This window comes from Periplaneta americana, chromosome 3 (genome assembly GCF_040183065.1).
Source record: "Periplaneta americana isolate PAMFEO1 chromosome 3, P.americana_PAMFEO1_priV1, whole genome shotgun sequence".
Lineage (NCBI taxonomy): Eukaryota > Metazoa > Arthropoda > Insecta > Blattodea > Blattidae > Periplaneta > Periplaneta americana.
In genome coordinates, this window is record NC_091119.1 from 46,241,044 (window position 1) to 46,257,501 (window position 16,458).

Sequence of the window (16,458 nt, forward strand, 5' to 3'; positions counted from 1 at the left end):
TCCTACAGTTAAGTGGTGAAGAATGTGAGGGAAGGCTGTCATGTTTTGGAGCAAAGTTATAAGTGTAAAGGTTCATCTTTACATGCAATGAAGGCGTTTTGGGACCAACGAGGTAGAACTCCATGCCCGAGTTACCTCCCATACGTAGTGAGAAGAAAGTAACTAGGAGGGGATTGTAAATAGACATAATAATTAAATAACATTATTTCATGATATGAATACTTCACTTGAGGTTGTTCCACGTTAATTTATCTACACAGGTCTATTTCTAAATAAAGTCAGTCCCTCTCTCTTTTTTGCATTGCATAATGACCTGTATTGTATAAAATTCCTAATAAGAAGTGTGTATTATGATAACTTGAAATTATAATATTAAAGCTTTCGCTTATGGACATGCTTGTTCAGCTTCGTAGTCAACGTTGAAATCTCTGGTCGTAAGGTTAAAACATCGCAACTCCAGTAAGCGCATCTGCAGATCCATTGATATATCCAGTGGTGTCATTCTAATTTTTTAACAATCGGTTCTCTCCGTTAATGACCGCAAATTCAAAAATATTAAATGACATAATAATAAACAGCTATAAATAAAGGAAAACTGCAATTTAACATGTTCTTACATAATTTAAAATGCTGACTCACGTCACAAAGAATGGGAGTAGATCTCTGACACTACATCAGTGTGCTCAATAGCAGAGGGTTGCCTAACTACAGACACATCATATCACATGCATTGTCCTACCTACTATACTATTATATGCACAAATACAGTATAATATACAGCATTATACTATATACACAAATTAAATAAAAACAATAGAAGCAGGAAATACATGCGTTTAGGTGTTCCCTACTCAGAAACGACTGATGTTTCCTGGAAATGCGGCAGCGTGGGTCAAGTGCTGTTCTATGCATGCGCAGAATCTTTTTTACTTTCTCCCAACGTTCTTATCTCCAACACAATAACGGTAGATAAAGTGTAAGAAGTCCACAGAACAACACCAACAAACTAGCTTTCAATAGCTGCTCACATCGACATATTGTTTGAATTAACCCAAGATGCCCCAGCCAGAAATAGGAAAAAGTAGCACTTGTTTGTTGTAGCCCTGTGCTCCACATAAGGACTTAAAGGAAATATTATATTATCCGAAGATGCATCTGCATACACACTTATACCACATACTGTTAGATCAAGTTAATTTAACATGTTCAGCATATCACTGCCACTTCTAGCAACGCCATATTGTATCTTTGGTCCAGGGAAAATACAATATGTCATTGCAGAAAGTGGCAGGATTGAGTCTTTCCATAAATGACGAGTACTTTTCGTGGACCAGAAATATAGTATGGCTTTCCTAAGAAGTAGGGGTGATGTACTAAGCATTTACCACTTTCGAAACATCAGTCAATGGAACCAATTTTACTTTTCTCACATATACCTCTACCATCACTAATACAGGCTTGGTTTTAAGAATTGATGCATGTGAGGTGCAAGCTGACACTTTGTACCATCTTCGCAATGATGTGCGAGGCTTGTGGTTTCTCACACTGAGGATTTAGTGGATCAGTTGCTGAACGCATGCTGTGTTCAATGAATCTCTTTGCCTGTTTGCCACTTTTGGGAAAGGAAGTTAAGGATGAAGAGGAAATTATCCTGCACACTTTGGTGGAGAAGAGAGTGATATCTTCAGTAGACTGTCAATACTCCAAGTATCTAATTGTTTTATTTTCCTATCTTATTATTAATTTTTATCACAGATTTGTTCCTTGGACCCGCATAATTATGAACTTACATCACTATTGATATAAAACTTTAAAAAATCCTCCCACATAATTAATTTTTGGCAGCCTGAGACAAAAATAGGTATAGTGATTCTAAAACAAGTTACAAATGAGTCTTTTTATACTATTTTCTACACATTTACGACATATACGGTTCCCTGTCCAACAATATGAAAGAAGAAAATAAGCATGGACTGGGGTGGTCCATGATACTATGGCAAAACTGAAGCTGTTCTGATCTTAGCTCTACATGCTTTGTTTTTGTCTCTTGAGAGTCAAACTGCTATTTTAAATTTTAAGCTAATGAAGTGCTATCTAGAGGTCGTTCCACTCTAAAAATTTATGTCAATTTTACCAGGTATGAGTAAATGACTATGTCTAATAGTTTGAGATCTTCCCCTATAAACTGGTTCCTTGGGAAGCCAATCTCTAAATTGTCGACACGTGGATTAGACATGCTCCAATGTGTACAGTTTCATCTCTTGGACACAGACAAGCCCCTCCTATATAGTTACAGATTGCCCTAAGGGAGCATTCAAGGATTCCAGCCCTGCAAATAGATTTGTATGTTAAGAAACTTCCCAAACTATATGATAAATAACTTGATCTAAAAAAACAAAAAAGAGCTAGACAGCGAGGAAGTGATATAATAAAACAAAACACATTAAAGAGATCTGGACTAGTGGTTTGATACTGCTATGACACATGCAATGAAAGAGATTAGAAATGAGGAGGACCAGATATTTCTTGAAATGCAAAGAGAAGACGTATTTTGAAGTAGCATGGAAGGTGCTGATCTAAAAACAGTTGCAAAAGAAACCAAGAATGAATGAAGAGACCTCGGTATGAAGAAGTGAATTGTGTGTATGTCTAATACCTATCCACTTCACTTGCGTGATTCGGGTTCTGCATACTGCAGATAGATGGCAGGACTGTGACCCATTTTCAAGTTGCACACCACTTCATCGGGCCACGTTATGTATGATGTGCATTAGAGTGAGTGTATGTGTAAGTGTTTAGGGTGAGTATATGTGTAAGTGTTCGTGTAAGTGTAGTGTAGGAAATGATGAGGACGATAATGAAGGTGAGGAAGAAAGAAGGGGGAAACCCGGTGCCAGCACGTAGCCTACTCCTGTTGAATAGCACCAAGGGGACTGCCAGGCTTAACGTCCCCATCCAACAGACAAATCACTATCAACAGTGACATATACCTTCTTTTCATATGCACTGTGGAGAGATTTGGGATTTAACCCAGGTATATTGGTGCACAATTTAGTGATTAGAAGTTGTGCACCACCATCTCTCCTAGTCCCGAGGTAGAAATTTTACATGAAAATTTATGACCCTGTCCGGAATCGAAACCAGGCCAGCTAGTCTGGAGGCACTACCACAGAACTAAATCGGTGGACATAAAGAAGTGCATTTATATCCAAGAAAGGTACAGCAACCAACCTTCCTTCTACCTCTTCATCATGTTAATCACCTAGTGAATCTGATATCGACTGTCTCAATCATTATCTTCATTTTCAACATTATTACCTGCTTCAGTTGTTCCCTCCTCACCACCTAGTGTCCCTAAAAACATATTCTAGTTACCTAAAGTAGTCAGTGCATTGGATAGAGTCAATCTTCCAGATTGTGCAGCAATATTTGTAATTGGAGCCATTGCTGAGACACTAGATAACATTAGAGAGTGGAACAAAGCATCTATTGGTATTCAAAGTCCATATAATGATATCAAGCTTCTTACTCTCCATAAGAAATATTCCAACCAAACTGTAGATAAGAAGCACAATTATAGGCTATTATGGCATTTTGCCAACATCTTTGGTTTCTCTCTGAGCATCTGGTTGCTTTTTTGATGACCAAGTGACCACAGAGAAAAAGAAAAATCATCACAATAATAATCATCATCATCATCATCATCATCATCATCATTTACTAAACAGGCTTTAGATAATGTGGTCTGTTGCGGACTCAATTCGTTTAACCAGCAAAAAAGGAAAATACAGTAACAAACTTGCAGCCTCCACAGAAACCTAATACTCCTCAATGACTACAGACCATGGCTAAATTGGAAAACCTGAAATTGGAGAATCCTGTAACATTAAGAACCACTTATTTATTTGAAGATTGAAATAGGAAGAGTCAAATCTCAATCTTTCCTGCACAGACTTCCTACAGAGTGGTTTTCAAGGAACTTCGTGATTGCTCCTCTTAAACGACAGTAGTAAATGACACAACAGAACCCACTATCAACCTGTTCCAAAAGTACAATGAGACATTGACGAAGATGAATAGAAACAGTTTCTTCTATAACTTTTATCCAAACACCGATAAGAGTTTTCTACTCCTTCAAAAGCTGCTCTGACTTTTTTCTTTTACTATGTTACACATTATAAACTTCTCAGCTCTGGAGCGACTTGTAAATGGTAATATTTTAATGAAATTTTTTGTGCTTGTTTTACACATTAATGCATGATATTAGCCTTGTGGGAATTTGAATTTTTGAAAGTTCGGTTTTTTGGACCACACTACCATGTCAAGGCACTGGAGGAATTTCTGTTAGCTACTAGCAAACACATGTAATTTTTAAGTGAAGAGTTCTCTTTTAGATCTCTTATGTCAGATTCTATAATATTGACATAACTAAATACTTGACTGAGGGTATCGAATGTATTTTGCATGTTTAATCTTACTGTTTCTAGTTGGACTATAAGAGATTCGGTACCATGTATGTATCTCTGGCAGACTTAGTGTTCTCCCAGAAGATAAAATTTTCTTGGTAGGCGATCTATTGCAGACTTCATCCTGTTGTTCTCTCACCAGTGATAGCTTGGTTGAAACATGATGTCAACTGACATGAACTTTTGTACTGTCACCCCTTAACAATCTTTCTGATGATAAACATTTCTTGCATGGAAAGATGAAGGACCCACCTCATGTAAAAGCCTCATACTCAGGATTGCCGAATTTGAGACAATCAAGGTGGAATGCACTTCTGACCGCGCACCTCTTAGCTTTACAAACCACTCACTATTGCTCGTGTAGTGTGGTCTCTCACCTCGCATGCATCGGATCTTAAAAAAATAAGCCTTTTGAAGACTTGATTGCTGTGTGGATTTAGATTCAAACATGAGCACAGCTTAAATGATATTGACTACTAACGACCCAGCAACCATAAAGCATTTTGAATCGTTAGAGACTGGAATTTTTTGTTGAGTTCAAAGTGCAAAATGTGGGATTTTCAAATGGGAAAATCAGTGCTTTCAATTGAATTTTTCAGTATTTTCACATTGTTCGTTTTCGAGCTTGGAAATTGGTATGTTCGTTTTTATAAAGTCTTTACAACACTTTTTCCCAGATATTCGCAAGATTTCTTTTTGTTTCGCACACTGCAAAAACAAGTGGCAATAGAAGTCAGCACAAGAGATTGTTCATCTTCCTTGCGAAAATTAATTGCTGATGCATGTTTTACCGACTTCAAATCTTTCTCAACAGTACCTCTTCTTTCCCACGAGACCTCACAATTACAAAATTTACATGACTGTACTTTTGTCTGTGCAATAAAACCCATGCCTTTTATACTGGAGTCGACCTGGTTGGCAAGTTGGTATAGTGCTGGCCTTCTATGCCCAAGGTTGTGGGTTCGATCCCGGGCCAGGTCGATGGCATTTAAGTGTGCTTAAATGCGACAGGCTCATGTCAGTAGATTTACTGGCATATAAAAGAACTCCTGCGGGACAAAATTCCGGCACATCCGGCGACGCTGATATAACCTCTGCAGTTGCGAGCGTCGTTAAATAAAACGTATTTTAAAAATTTTTTATACTGGAAAGCTCTGACCCTTGGAGCTATTTTATTATTAAGCATTCTTGTAGCCTCACTTGCACGGGAACACAATAATGTTATTTCGCCTATGTGTGACACTATAAACAAATAAAACAAACACACTCAACATGCTCCAAAATAATATGAACTAAGGATGCATTCAGCAGGCTCACAACGCTTACCATGCTCACAATACGATTCTCGCACATCGCTACATATATCAGATGTGATGTCAGAAGTGTGTTTAGACCAGGTATTTGAATTAAAACCTTCTAGCTCGTTGACCATTGACTAAAACAGATTCAGTATCGAATGTGCAATACTAGCGACCATAAATATCGACCTTATCTGTGCGACAGCTAACGATTATCGATTGTAGTAAAAAAATTAAAAATTGAAAATTCGCGCACATAATTCGCTAATTGCTTAAAAAATCGCATTCCCGACTTGATACGGATTTCGCGATGTTTCACGAATTCAAATCAGGCATAAATGAATTGAAGAATGTATATTTACTGTAATTAGATGGTGAAAAATATTTTTTTCCAAAATTCGAGAAATATTCCATTCCCTATGAATTGTCAATACTTTAAAAGAAGGAAATAATATATTTCATTCAAATGGAATAACAAATTGTAGGAGAGAAGAAAACGAAGTAGGGTAAATCTTGTTAATATTGTGATAAGAGTAATATCGTGATACTGTGTTTGATAGCTTATCATGGTTTTACAGAGCGAGAGAAGGACCAATTTTATGCAGCAACTTGTCCATGAACTTGTCCTTAATACATTGTCACAAAAAACAGATTTTTGTCTCGATAAGTAAAATTGTAATAAATTCTCATACCAACTATCACGATATTACTCATATCACGACATTACCAACCTTTACCCTATCTTATTAATGTGCTTAATAATGTATTTTGTAGTTGAAAATCTATTTTTTTATTTAAATTATGTTTTTGAATAATGAATTATGGTTCATAATTGTGAATGCGATATTAGCACTCAAGGAGAAAGGGATATTGGTAGACGACTGCCAAAGTAATTGCAGATCAGTTTCAAGCCTGCAAACATAGTAATATCGACAGGCCAGTTCTAAAGAGAAACAACTCAAAATTTAAAGTTTTGAGAAAAATTAAGTTTAAAGCTTCAACATGATTCATTGAATTTGGATTAAGTTAAACGATCTTTTGATTCTTCACAGCAACATAAAGCTTCAAAATGTAGGTTTCTTTAAACTTTAAATTTTGAGATGTTTCCCTTCCAAACTGGGCCGTCGATTTTCTATTTCTGTTTTGACTGCCTGCACACTTGGATAAGAAACAATAATTTAATAATACAATATGATTATATTTAATGTCAAATTAAAAAACTAGATAATTTCGTGTTAAAATGTTAAATTAATATTCTTCCTTTTATGTCAAGAACCTAATTTATTTTAACTACAAACATTTAAGAACAGGTTCTATGAACTAAGGCAAATTGAACAAGTGAATCCACTGGATAAATGCCCTATTCCCTACCAGTAAGAATCCAAGTCTCCTGAACTTGTTCACAGAGTATGTGGATATCCAGAGTACCGCAATCCTTTGCGCTGGAAATGCTGACAAATCAGCCATTTTTATTACAGCGCTTGCTATTTGCCGTACACATTTGTAAAGGGAATGAATGTAGCCTAAATCAGAATCAAATATTTTTAATTTTAAGGGCCATGGCCTAAATTGAGTTTTACTTTAAATGTTCCTATCCCAAGCATGTTGAAATGGAATAACAATAGTGTCCAACTAGTTGATTGCACTACTCTAGGATTCTGCTTGTGCATAGCTGAAAAAGCATCTACTTCAGGATGTAAACAGTTACTGTACCTTTGTGCATAGAGAATTCGAAAAGACCAATCGCCACTCTCCACAGATGCCGCACCTCCTCCAGCCTGACTTCCTCGTCCCACTCGGCGTACCGTCTGCTGGATTCCTCGAAGTGGTCGCTGCTCGAGGTCTGGGTGGCAGCATCTGGCATCATCAGCTTTGCCAGCTTGCCAGTTGTATCATGTCGAGCTAAAAGGCAGTGTAATTCTGAATTGAAATCTTCGTAATACACTGATTGCTAACTATGAAGAGAATAAATGAAGGGTACACGGGAATAACGATCAAGGTCCATTTTAGAAAGTTTCGAGAAAAACGAATTTTAAAGTTTAAGCATTTAATACTTTGTTATGTGTATTTAATAGAAATTGACGTAGTGGAATGTCAAGAACGATGATTTTTTACTACTAGCTAGATCACATGATAGTACTTCCTTTCCACTATAAGATAGCATTATTAACTCAATTTCGATTTTTGATGGACATTGATCGTTTTTCCCGTGTACCCTTCAAATAGGTACTGTCCAGCCGAATGGTTATGTCTCTTCCCTGTTTGTCCCACTCGTTTCTCCTGTGCTCTTTGTAAGGGCTAGTGGCTGAGCTGTTAGGTTCTTCTCTGCAAATATTTGCTGTACGGAATTGGAAGTTTACGTAATATTATACAACTATTTAAAATAATTTAAAGAAAAGGGTCCCCTTAAGCAAGTAACTGTCATGTGATTTCCCCTGTTTTGACGACTGTGCGACATAACCACTTGGATGGACAGTAGCATGACAACATGTACGTCACCAAATTAAACTATTAACAATAAGTGAATCATAGAAGTAAAATCTGAAAAGGAATCAAAAGATGAAGCACGCAGTAACAGCTACTCCTAATATAGGCATAACCTCTAAGAAAAATAAATTCAGAGAACTGAAATAAAGAAGTTTAGACTTTTATTAAAAAAATTAATTAATTAATTCATCCATATTCTTTTATTTACAGATGGCTCCTAAATGTAATGTTTCTGTGTTTACCAACAATTACTAGAGTGCTTTAAGTGAGTGTGTTACATTACAATTCTCAAATTTCCAACTGAAAAGATAAGTTATGTGGCTGGAAGCACTCGTATACTATGAAATATGTTCACGCCAACAAAGTATTCAGTTGTGTGTATTAAACACTTTGAAGTAAACGATTTGTATCTAGTACATGTTTCTAGAGGCAGAGAAGGAAATGTGCAAGAATAGTCCTAAAACAGATGTCTCTTATAACTATTTTCAGGTTTACAGGAACAATTAGATAATCTTATTCCTCAACAAGAATGGACCCTGCTAACAAGTGGCAGAAGTACATTCAGAGATTCGAGCAGCAAAAATTAAGTGGTTGCAAAGGGACAAAATTAATTCGTTTGATGAACTATGTAACATAGATACTTTAAAAAAGATAGCAGGTGGATCATTAATCTCAATGCAGTGTTTCTGTACTTTTTGTTGGTTAATTTTGAGGGTGTGTCACAAATATATTGATGTATTAAAATATATGAAAATTTATCAGTGCAATTGTGTGTAAATAATCAAAATGATATTCATTGCATCACAGAGTTGGTAAGTGGACACGTGAAATTAGAAATGTGATCTCAATTGGAGAACATTCTTCTGAAGTATGTAAATTTTAATAATTATTACGGTGTAATGATGTTTAGTGTTAACAATGACAGCATGTTGGCCACGTTTGTATGTTTACTTAAGTATAATGCTTTATTGGAGGAAGTATTCAAAAGACGCTTGTTATGTTTATTGGAACAAATTTCAAACGCATTAAATATAATGCCAAAATACTTATGTGATGTATTATAAGTGCATCTTTGTTGTACAAACAGTCATCTTCCTCCTACAATGTTATTAGAAACTGTCCATTTTATACGCTAATAGAATACTGAAATCTTTTAACAAATGCAGTAAATCAATAATAATGAAGTAATTTTTCACTTTTTTGAACCCGTGTGCTAGTAATCTTTCCTCATGCGTTAATTTACTACTCTTTATCAAATGCTATTATTATCTAGCATCTGAATAAAATAAATAAGTGCAAGAACAAGCGCGATAAAGACACAACATTTGCTCTATATGGGTTGAGAGAAAACTGCGGAGAAAACCTCAACATTGACATCCCTTAATTTGAGGATCAGCCAGCAAGCCTTGAGAAACTGCTATAGAAGCAGCACTTTCTCTATCAATACTGTCTTTACTTGTGCAATACAATATGCTAACTGCGAGCACTGCGGGTGCAGTGTTTGTTCCGTTGCATTGAATGGGGGACAATCACATCACACACGTGATCAGAAGTTAAGGTTGTTGCAACCATAAGGCAAATTTCTGCATGACGCAATCTGCAGTAGGTTCTGAAATGTAGACTATGATTACACAGTAAAAAAGGTCCGTTCAAAAGAATAGGGCAATAATGCAACAAAAAGTAGAACATTTCCTAAAAACAATAAAAAACCAAATAATGCAAATAAATGTAAAATAAAAGTAGATTGTATTGGTTCGCATTGAGGTGTAAAGAGTTTATACTGTATCCTGCATTATCTCAGATGTATAAGAAAAAATATGATATTTCATCAACTTCTGAAGCCCTATTCATCACTCATCAACTCATCACTTTTTCCCACCTCACTTCTCATATTCCCATCACATCCACTCTAGTTTCTTCTCATTACTTCCTTCATGTTTTCTAAATTACCTGGTAACTGTGGAGTCTTCACATCCCGCGCTGTACTCTTCAATCTTCTTTTCTTCTCTTCATTGTACTGCCTCCTCGAAGTGGTCGCTGCTCGAGGTCTGGGTGGCAGCATCTGGCATCAACAGCTTTGCCAGCTTGCCAGTTGTATCATGTCGAGCTAAAAGGCAGTGTAATTCTGAATTGAAATATTTCATAATACACTGATTGCTAACTATGAAGAGAATAAATGAAAGGTACACGGGAATAACGATCAAGGTCCATTTTAGAAAGTTTCGAGAAAAACGAATTTTAAAGTTTAAGCATTTAATACTTTGTTATGTGTATTTAATAGAAATTGACGTAGTGGAATGTCAAGAACGATGATTTCTTACTACTAGCTAGATCCCATGATAGTACTTCCTTTCCACTATAAGATAGCATTATTAACTCAATTTCGACTTTTGATGGACATTGATCGTTTTTCCCGTGTACCCTTCAAATAGGTACTGTCCAGCCGAATGGTTATGTCTCTTCCCTGTTTGTCCCACTCGTTTCTCCTGTCCTCTTTGTAAGGGCTAGTGGCTGAGCTGTTAGGTTCTTCTCTGCAAATATTTGCTGTACGGAATTGGAAGTTTACGTAATATTATACAACTATTTAAAATAATTTAAAGAAAAGGGTCCCCTTAAGCAAGTAACTGTCATGTGATTTCCCCTGTTTTGACGACTGTGCGACATAACCACTTGGATGGGCAGTAGCATGACAACATGTACGTCACCAAATTAAACTATTAACAATAAGTGAATCATAGAAGTAAAATCTGAAAAGGAATCAAAAGATGAAGCACGCAGTAACGGCTACTCCTAATATAGGCATAACCTCTAAGAAAAATAAATTCAGAGAACTGAAATAAAGAAGTTTAGACTTCTATTAAAAAATTAATTTAATTCATCCAAATTCTTTTATTTACAGATGGCTCCTAAATGTAATGTTTCTGTGTGTACCAACAATTACTAGAGTGCTTTAAGTGAGTGTGTTACATTACAATTCTCAAATTTCCAACTGAAAAGATAAGTTATGTGGCTGGAAGCACTCGTATACTATGAAATATGTTCACGCCAACAAAGTATTCAGTTGTGTGTATTAAACACTTTGAAGTAAACGATTTGTATTTAGTACATGTTTCTAGAGGCAGAGAAGGAAATGTGCAAGAATAGTCCTAAAACAGATGTCTCTTATAACTATTTTCAGGTTTACAGGAACAATTAGATAATCTTATTCCTCAACAAGAATGGACCCTGCTAACAAGTGGCAGAAGTACATTCAGAGATTCGAGCAGCAAAAATTAAGTGGTTGCAAAGGGACAAAATTAATTCGTTTGATGAACTATGTAACATAGATACTTTAAAAAAGATAGCAGGTGGATCATTAATCTCAATGCAGTGTTTCTGTACTTTTTGTTGGTTAATTTTGAGGGTGTGTCACAAATATATTGATGTATTAAAATATATGAAAATTTATCAGTGCAATTGTGTGTAAATAATCAAAATGATATTCATTGCATCACAGAGTTGGTAAGTGGACACGTGAAATTAGAAATGTGATCTCAATTGGAGAACATTCTTCTGAAGTATGTAAATTATAATAATTATTACGGTGTAATGATGTTTAGTGTTAACACTGACAGCATGTTGGCCACGTTTGTATGTTTACTTAAGTATAATGCTTTATTGGAGGAAGTATTCGAAAGACGCTTGTTATGTTTATTGGAACAAATTTCAAACGTATTAACTATAATGCCAAAATACTTATGTGATGTATTATAAGTGCATCTTTGTTGTACAAACAGTCATCTTCCTCCTACAATGTTATTAGAAACTGTCCATTTTATACGCTAATAGAATACTGAAATCTTTTAACAAATGCAGTAAATCAATAATAATGAAGTAATTTTTCACTTTTTTGAACCTGTGTGCCAGTAATCTTTTCTCATGCGTTAATTTACTACTCTTTATCAAATGCTATTATTATCTAGCATCTGAATAAAATAAATAAGTGCAAGAACAAGCGCGATAAAGACACAACATTTGCTCTATATGGGTTGAGAGAAAACTGCGGAGAAAACCTCAACATTGACATCCCTTAATTTGAGGATCAGCCAGCAAGCCTTGAGAAACTGCTATAGAAGCAGCACTTTCTCTATCAATACTGTCTTTACTTGTGCAATACAATATGCTAACTGCGAGCACTGCGGGTGCAGTGTTTGTTCCGTTGCATTGAATGGGGGACAATCACATCACACACGTGATCAGAAGTTAAGGTTGTTGCAACCATAAGGCAAATTTCTGCATGACGCAATCTGCAGTAGGTTCTGAAATGTAGACTAAGATTACACAGTAAAAAAGGTCCGTTCAAAAGAATAGGGCAATAATGCAACAAAAAGTAGAACATTTCCTAAAAACAATAAAAAACCAAATAATGCAAATAAATGTAAAATAAAAGTAGATTGTATTGGTTCGCATTGAGGTGTAAAGAGTTTATACTGTATCCTGCATTATCTCAGATGTATAAGAAAAAATATGATATTTCATCAACTTCTGAAGCCCTATTCATCACTCATCAACTCATCACTTTTTCCCACCTCACTTCTCATATTCCCATCACATCCACTCTAGTTTCTTCTCATTGCTTCCTTCATGTTTTCTAACTTACCTGGTAACTGTGGAGTCTTCACATCCCGCTCTGTACTCTTCAATCTTCTTTTCTTCTCTTCATTGTACTGCCTCCTCGAAGTGGTCGCTGCTCGAGGTCTGGGTGGCAGCATCTGGCATCAACAGCTTTGCCAGCTTGCCAGTTGTATCATGTCGAGCTAAAAGGCAGTGTAATTCTGAATTGAAATATTTCATAATACACTGATTGCTAACTATGAAGAGAATAAATGAAGGGTACACGGGAATAACGATCAAGGTGCATTTTAGAAAGTTTCGAGAAAAACGAATTTTAAAGTTTAAGCATTTAATACTTTGTTATGTGTATTTAATAGAAATTGACGTAGTGGAATGTCAAGAACGATGATTTCTTACTACTAGCTAGATCCCATGATAGTACTTCCTTTCCACTATAAGATAGCATTATTAACTCAATTTCGACTTTTGATGGACCTTGATCGTTTTTCCCGTATACCCTTCAAATAGGTACTGTCCAGCCGAATGGTTATGTCTCTTCCCTGTTTGTCCCACTCGTTTCTCCTGTCCTCTTTGTAAGGGCTAGTGGCTGAGCTGTTAGGTTCTTCTCTGCAAATATTTGCTGTACGGAATTGGAAGTTTACGTAATATTATACAACTATTTAAAATAATTTAAAGAAAAGGGTCCCCTTAAGCAAGTAACTGTCATGTGATTTCCCCTGTTTTGACGACTGTGCGACATAACCACTTGGATGGACAGTAGCATGACAACATGTACGTCACCAAATTAAACTATTAACAATAAGTGAATCATAGAAGTAAAATCTGAAAAGGAATCAAAAGATGAAGCACGCAGTAACAGCTACTCCTAATATAGGCATAACCTCTAAGAAAAATAAATTCAGAGAACTGAAATAAAGAAGTTTAGACTTTTATTAAAAAAATTAATTAATTAATTCATCCATATTCTTTTATTTACAGATGGCTCCTAAATGTAATGTTTCTGTGTTTACCAACAATTACTAGAGTGCTTTAAGTGAGTGTGTTACATTACAATTCTCAAATTTCCAACTGAAAAGATAAGTTATGTGGCTGGAAGCACTCGTATACTATGAAATATGTTCACGCCAACAAAGTATTCAGTTGTGTGTATTAAACACTTTGAAGTAAACGATTTGTATCTAGTACATGTTTCTAGAGGCAGAGAAGGAAATGTGCAAGAATAGTCCTAAAACAGATGTCTCTTATAACTATTTTCAGGTTTACAGGAACAATTAGATAATCTTATTCCTCAACAAGAATGGACCCTGCTAACAAGTGGCAGAAGTACATTCAGAGATTCGAGCAGCAAAAATTAAGTGGTTGCAAAGGGACAAAATTAATTCGTTTGATGAACTATGTAACATAGATACTTTAAAAAAGATAGCAGGTGGATCATTAATCTCAATGCAGTGTTTCTGTACTTTTTGTTGGTTAATTTTGAGGGTGTGTCACAAATATATTGATGTATTAAAATATATGAAAATTTATCAGTGCAATTGTGTGTAAATAATCAAAATGATATTCATTGCATCACAGAGTTGGTAAGTGGACACGTGAAATTAGAAATGTGATCTCAATTGGAGAACATTCTTCTCAAGTATGTAAATTTTAATAATTATTACGGTGTAATGATGTTTAGTGTTAACACTGACAGCATGTTGGCCATGTTTGTATGTTTACTTAAGTATAATGCTTTATTGGAGGAAGTATTCGAAAGACGCTTGTTATGTTTATTGGAACAAATTTCAAACACATTAACTATAATGCCAAAATACTTATGTGATGTATTATAAGTGCATCTTTGTTGTACAAACAGTCATCTTCCTCCTACAATGTTACTAGAAACTGTCCATTTTATACGCTAATAGAATACTGAAATCTTTTAACAAATGCAGTAAATCAATAATAATGAAGTAATTTTTCACTTTTTTGAACCCGTGTGCTAGTAATCTTTTCTCATGCGTTAATTTACTACTCTTTATCAAATGCTATTATTATCTAGCATCTGAATAAAATAAATAAGTGCAAGAACAAGCGCGATAAAGACACAACATTTGCTCTATATGGGTTGAGAGAAAACTGCGGAGAAAACCTCAACATTGACATCCCTTAATTTGAGGATCAGCCAGCAAGCCTTGAGAAACTGCTATAGAAGCAGCACTTTCTCTATCAATACTGTCTTTACTTGTGCAATACAATATGCTAACTGCGAGCACTGCGGCTGCAGTGTTTGTTCTGTTGCATTGAATGGGGGACAATCACATCACACACGTGATCAGAAGTTAAGGTTGTTGCAACCATAAGGCAAATTTCTGCATGACGCAATCTGCAGTAGGTTCTGAAATGTAGACTATGATTACACCGTAAAAAAGGTCCGTTCAAAAGAATAGGGCAATAATGCAACAAAAAGTAGAACATTTCCTAAAAACAATAAAAAACCAAATAATGCAAATAAATGTAAAATAAAAGTAGATTGTATTGGTTCGCATTGAGGTGTAAAGAGTTCATACTGTATCCTGCATTATCTCAGATGTATAAGAAAAAATATGATATTTCATCAACTTCTTAAGCCCTAGTCATCACTCATCAACTCATCACTTTTTCCCACCTCACTTCTCATATTCCCATCACATCCACTCTAGTTTCTTCTCATTGCTTCCTTCATGTTTTCTAACTTACCTGGTAACTGTGGAGTCTTCACATCCCGCGCTCTACTCTTCAATCTTCTTTTCTTCTCTTCATTGTACTGCCTCATGATGTGCCCTTCCCCAGTATCTCCCACCCGGACATCCGATTGTGGAGATAGTTTACGTCTGGAATTTTTTACCAGGGACGAACTCATCATGATTACATTGGAAAGATGTTTGGGATATATAAATGCGGTAGCTTCCCATTGCTATCCGCACACCACTCTCTCTTTCGCATCTTGAAAGATCCCAGGGGGCCCCAACGTGGAGGTGAGGAGAGTGGATTTGACTAATTAGGCCCTCCGGACTTCACCGAAATTTACCACAAGGGTTAAATATCAGTTCCATCAGGGTTTTTGACCCAATCAGAGACTGGGAAATCCCAATTAGTCTTTGCCCCCCTTATTGAATCTAAAGCATTACAAAGGTTATCAATGTGAAAAGATAACTAAGATACTTATCGAACATGACACCAAGAAAGTTGGTCTTCCAGGTTGATTTAAAATTAAAGTTATGTCATTGAAATATAGATATGTAAAATTAACATTATTACTAAGAAATAAACATGAAGTTCTGTCTACATTAATAATAAGATTATTAGAACGACACCATTTTTAAATTCACAAATACTAATCAACACAAAATATCTCAATATCCGGTAATTTCATCACTATAGAATTTTGTTATTGTAGGTTTAATTTGTAATTTAGTAAATACAAAAATATTCTTTGTTCTTAACTTCTATGATAAAATGTCTAGCTTTCATTAATCAGGTATTCTTGTCGTACTTTAATTTTTATTGTAATTGTAATTGTAAATTTAATATTAATTGTAATCTTATTGTTCATGTTATAGTTGTAATCCCCT

At 35.5% G+C, this 16,458-nt stretch overlaps 1 protein-coding gene across 1 annotated transcript in view; it reads right to left on the minus strand.

The window, feature by feature from the left end:
* The window catches only part of LOC138696002 (uncharacterized), a 293,309-nt gene extending 277,323 nt beyond the window's left edge, over positions 1–15,986 (minus strand). The window contains exons 1-4 of the mRNA XM_069820465.1: positions 15,584–15,986; positions 12,891–13,047; positions 10,202–10,358; positions 7,478–7,666 (exon numbers count right to left, since the gene is read on the minus strand). Of these exons, the coding sequence (XP_069676566.1) occupies positions 7,478–7,666; positions 10,202–10,313 (301 nt within the window). The 5' untranslated portion in view covers positions 10,314–10,358; positions 12,891–13,047; positions 15,584–15,986. The remainder of the gene's footprint in view (positions 1–7,477; positions 7,667–10,201; positions 10,359–12,890; positions 13,048–15,583) is intronic.
* Between the last annotated feature and the right edge of the window lie 472 nt (positions 15,987–16,458).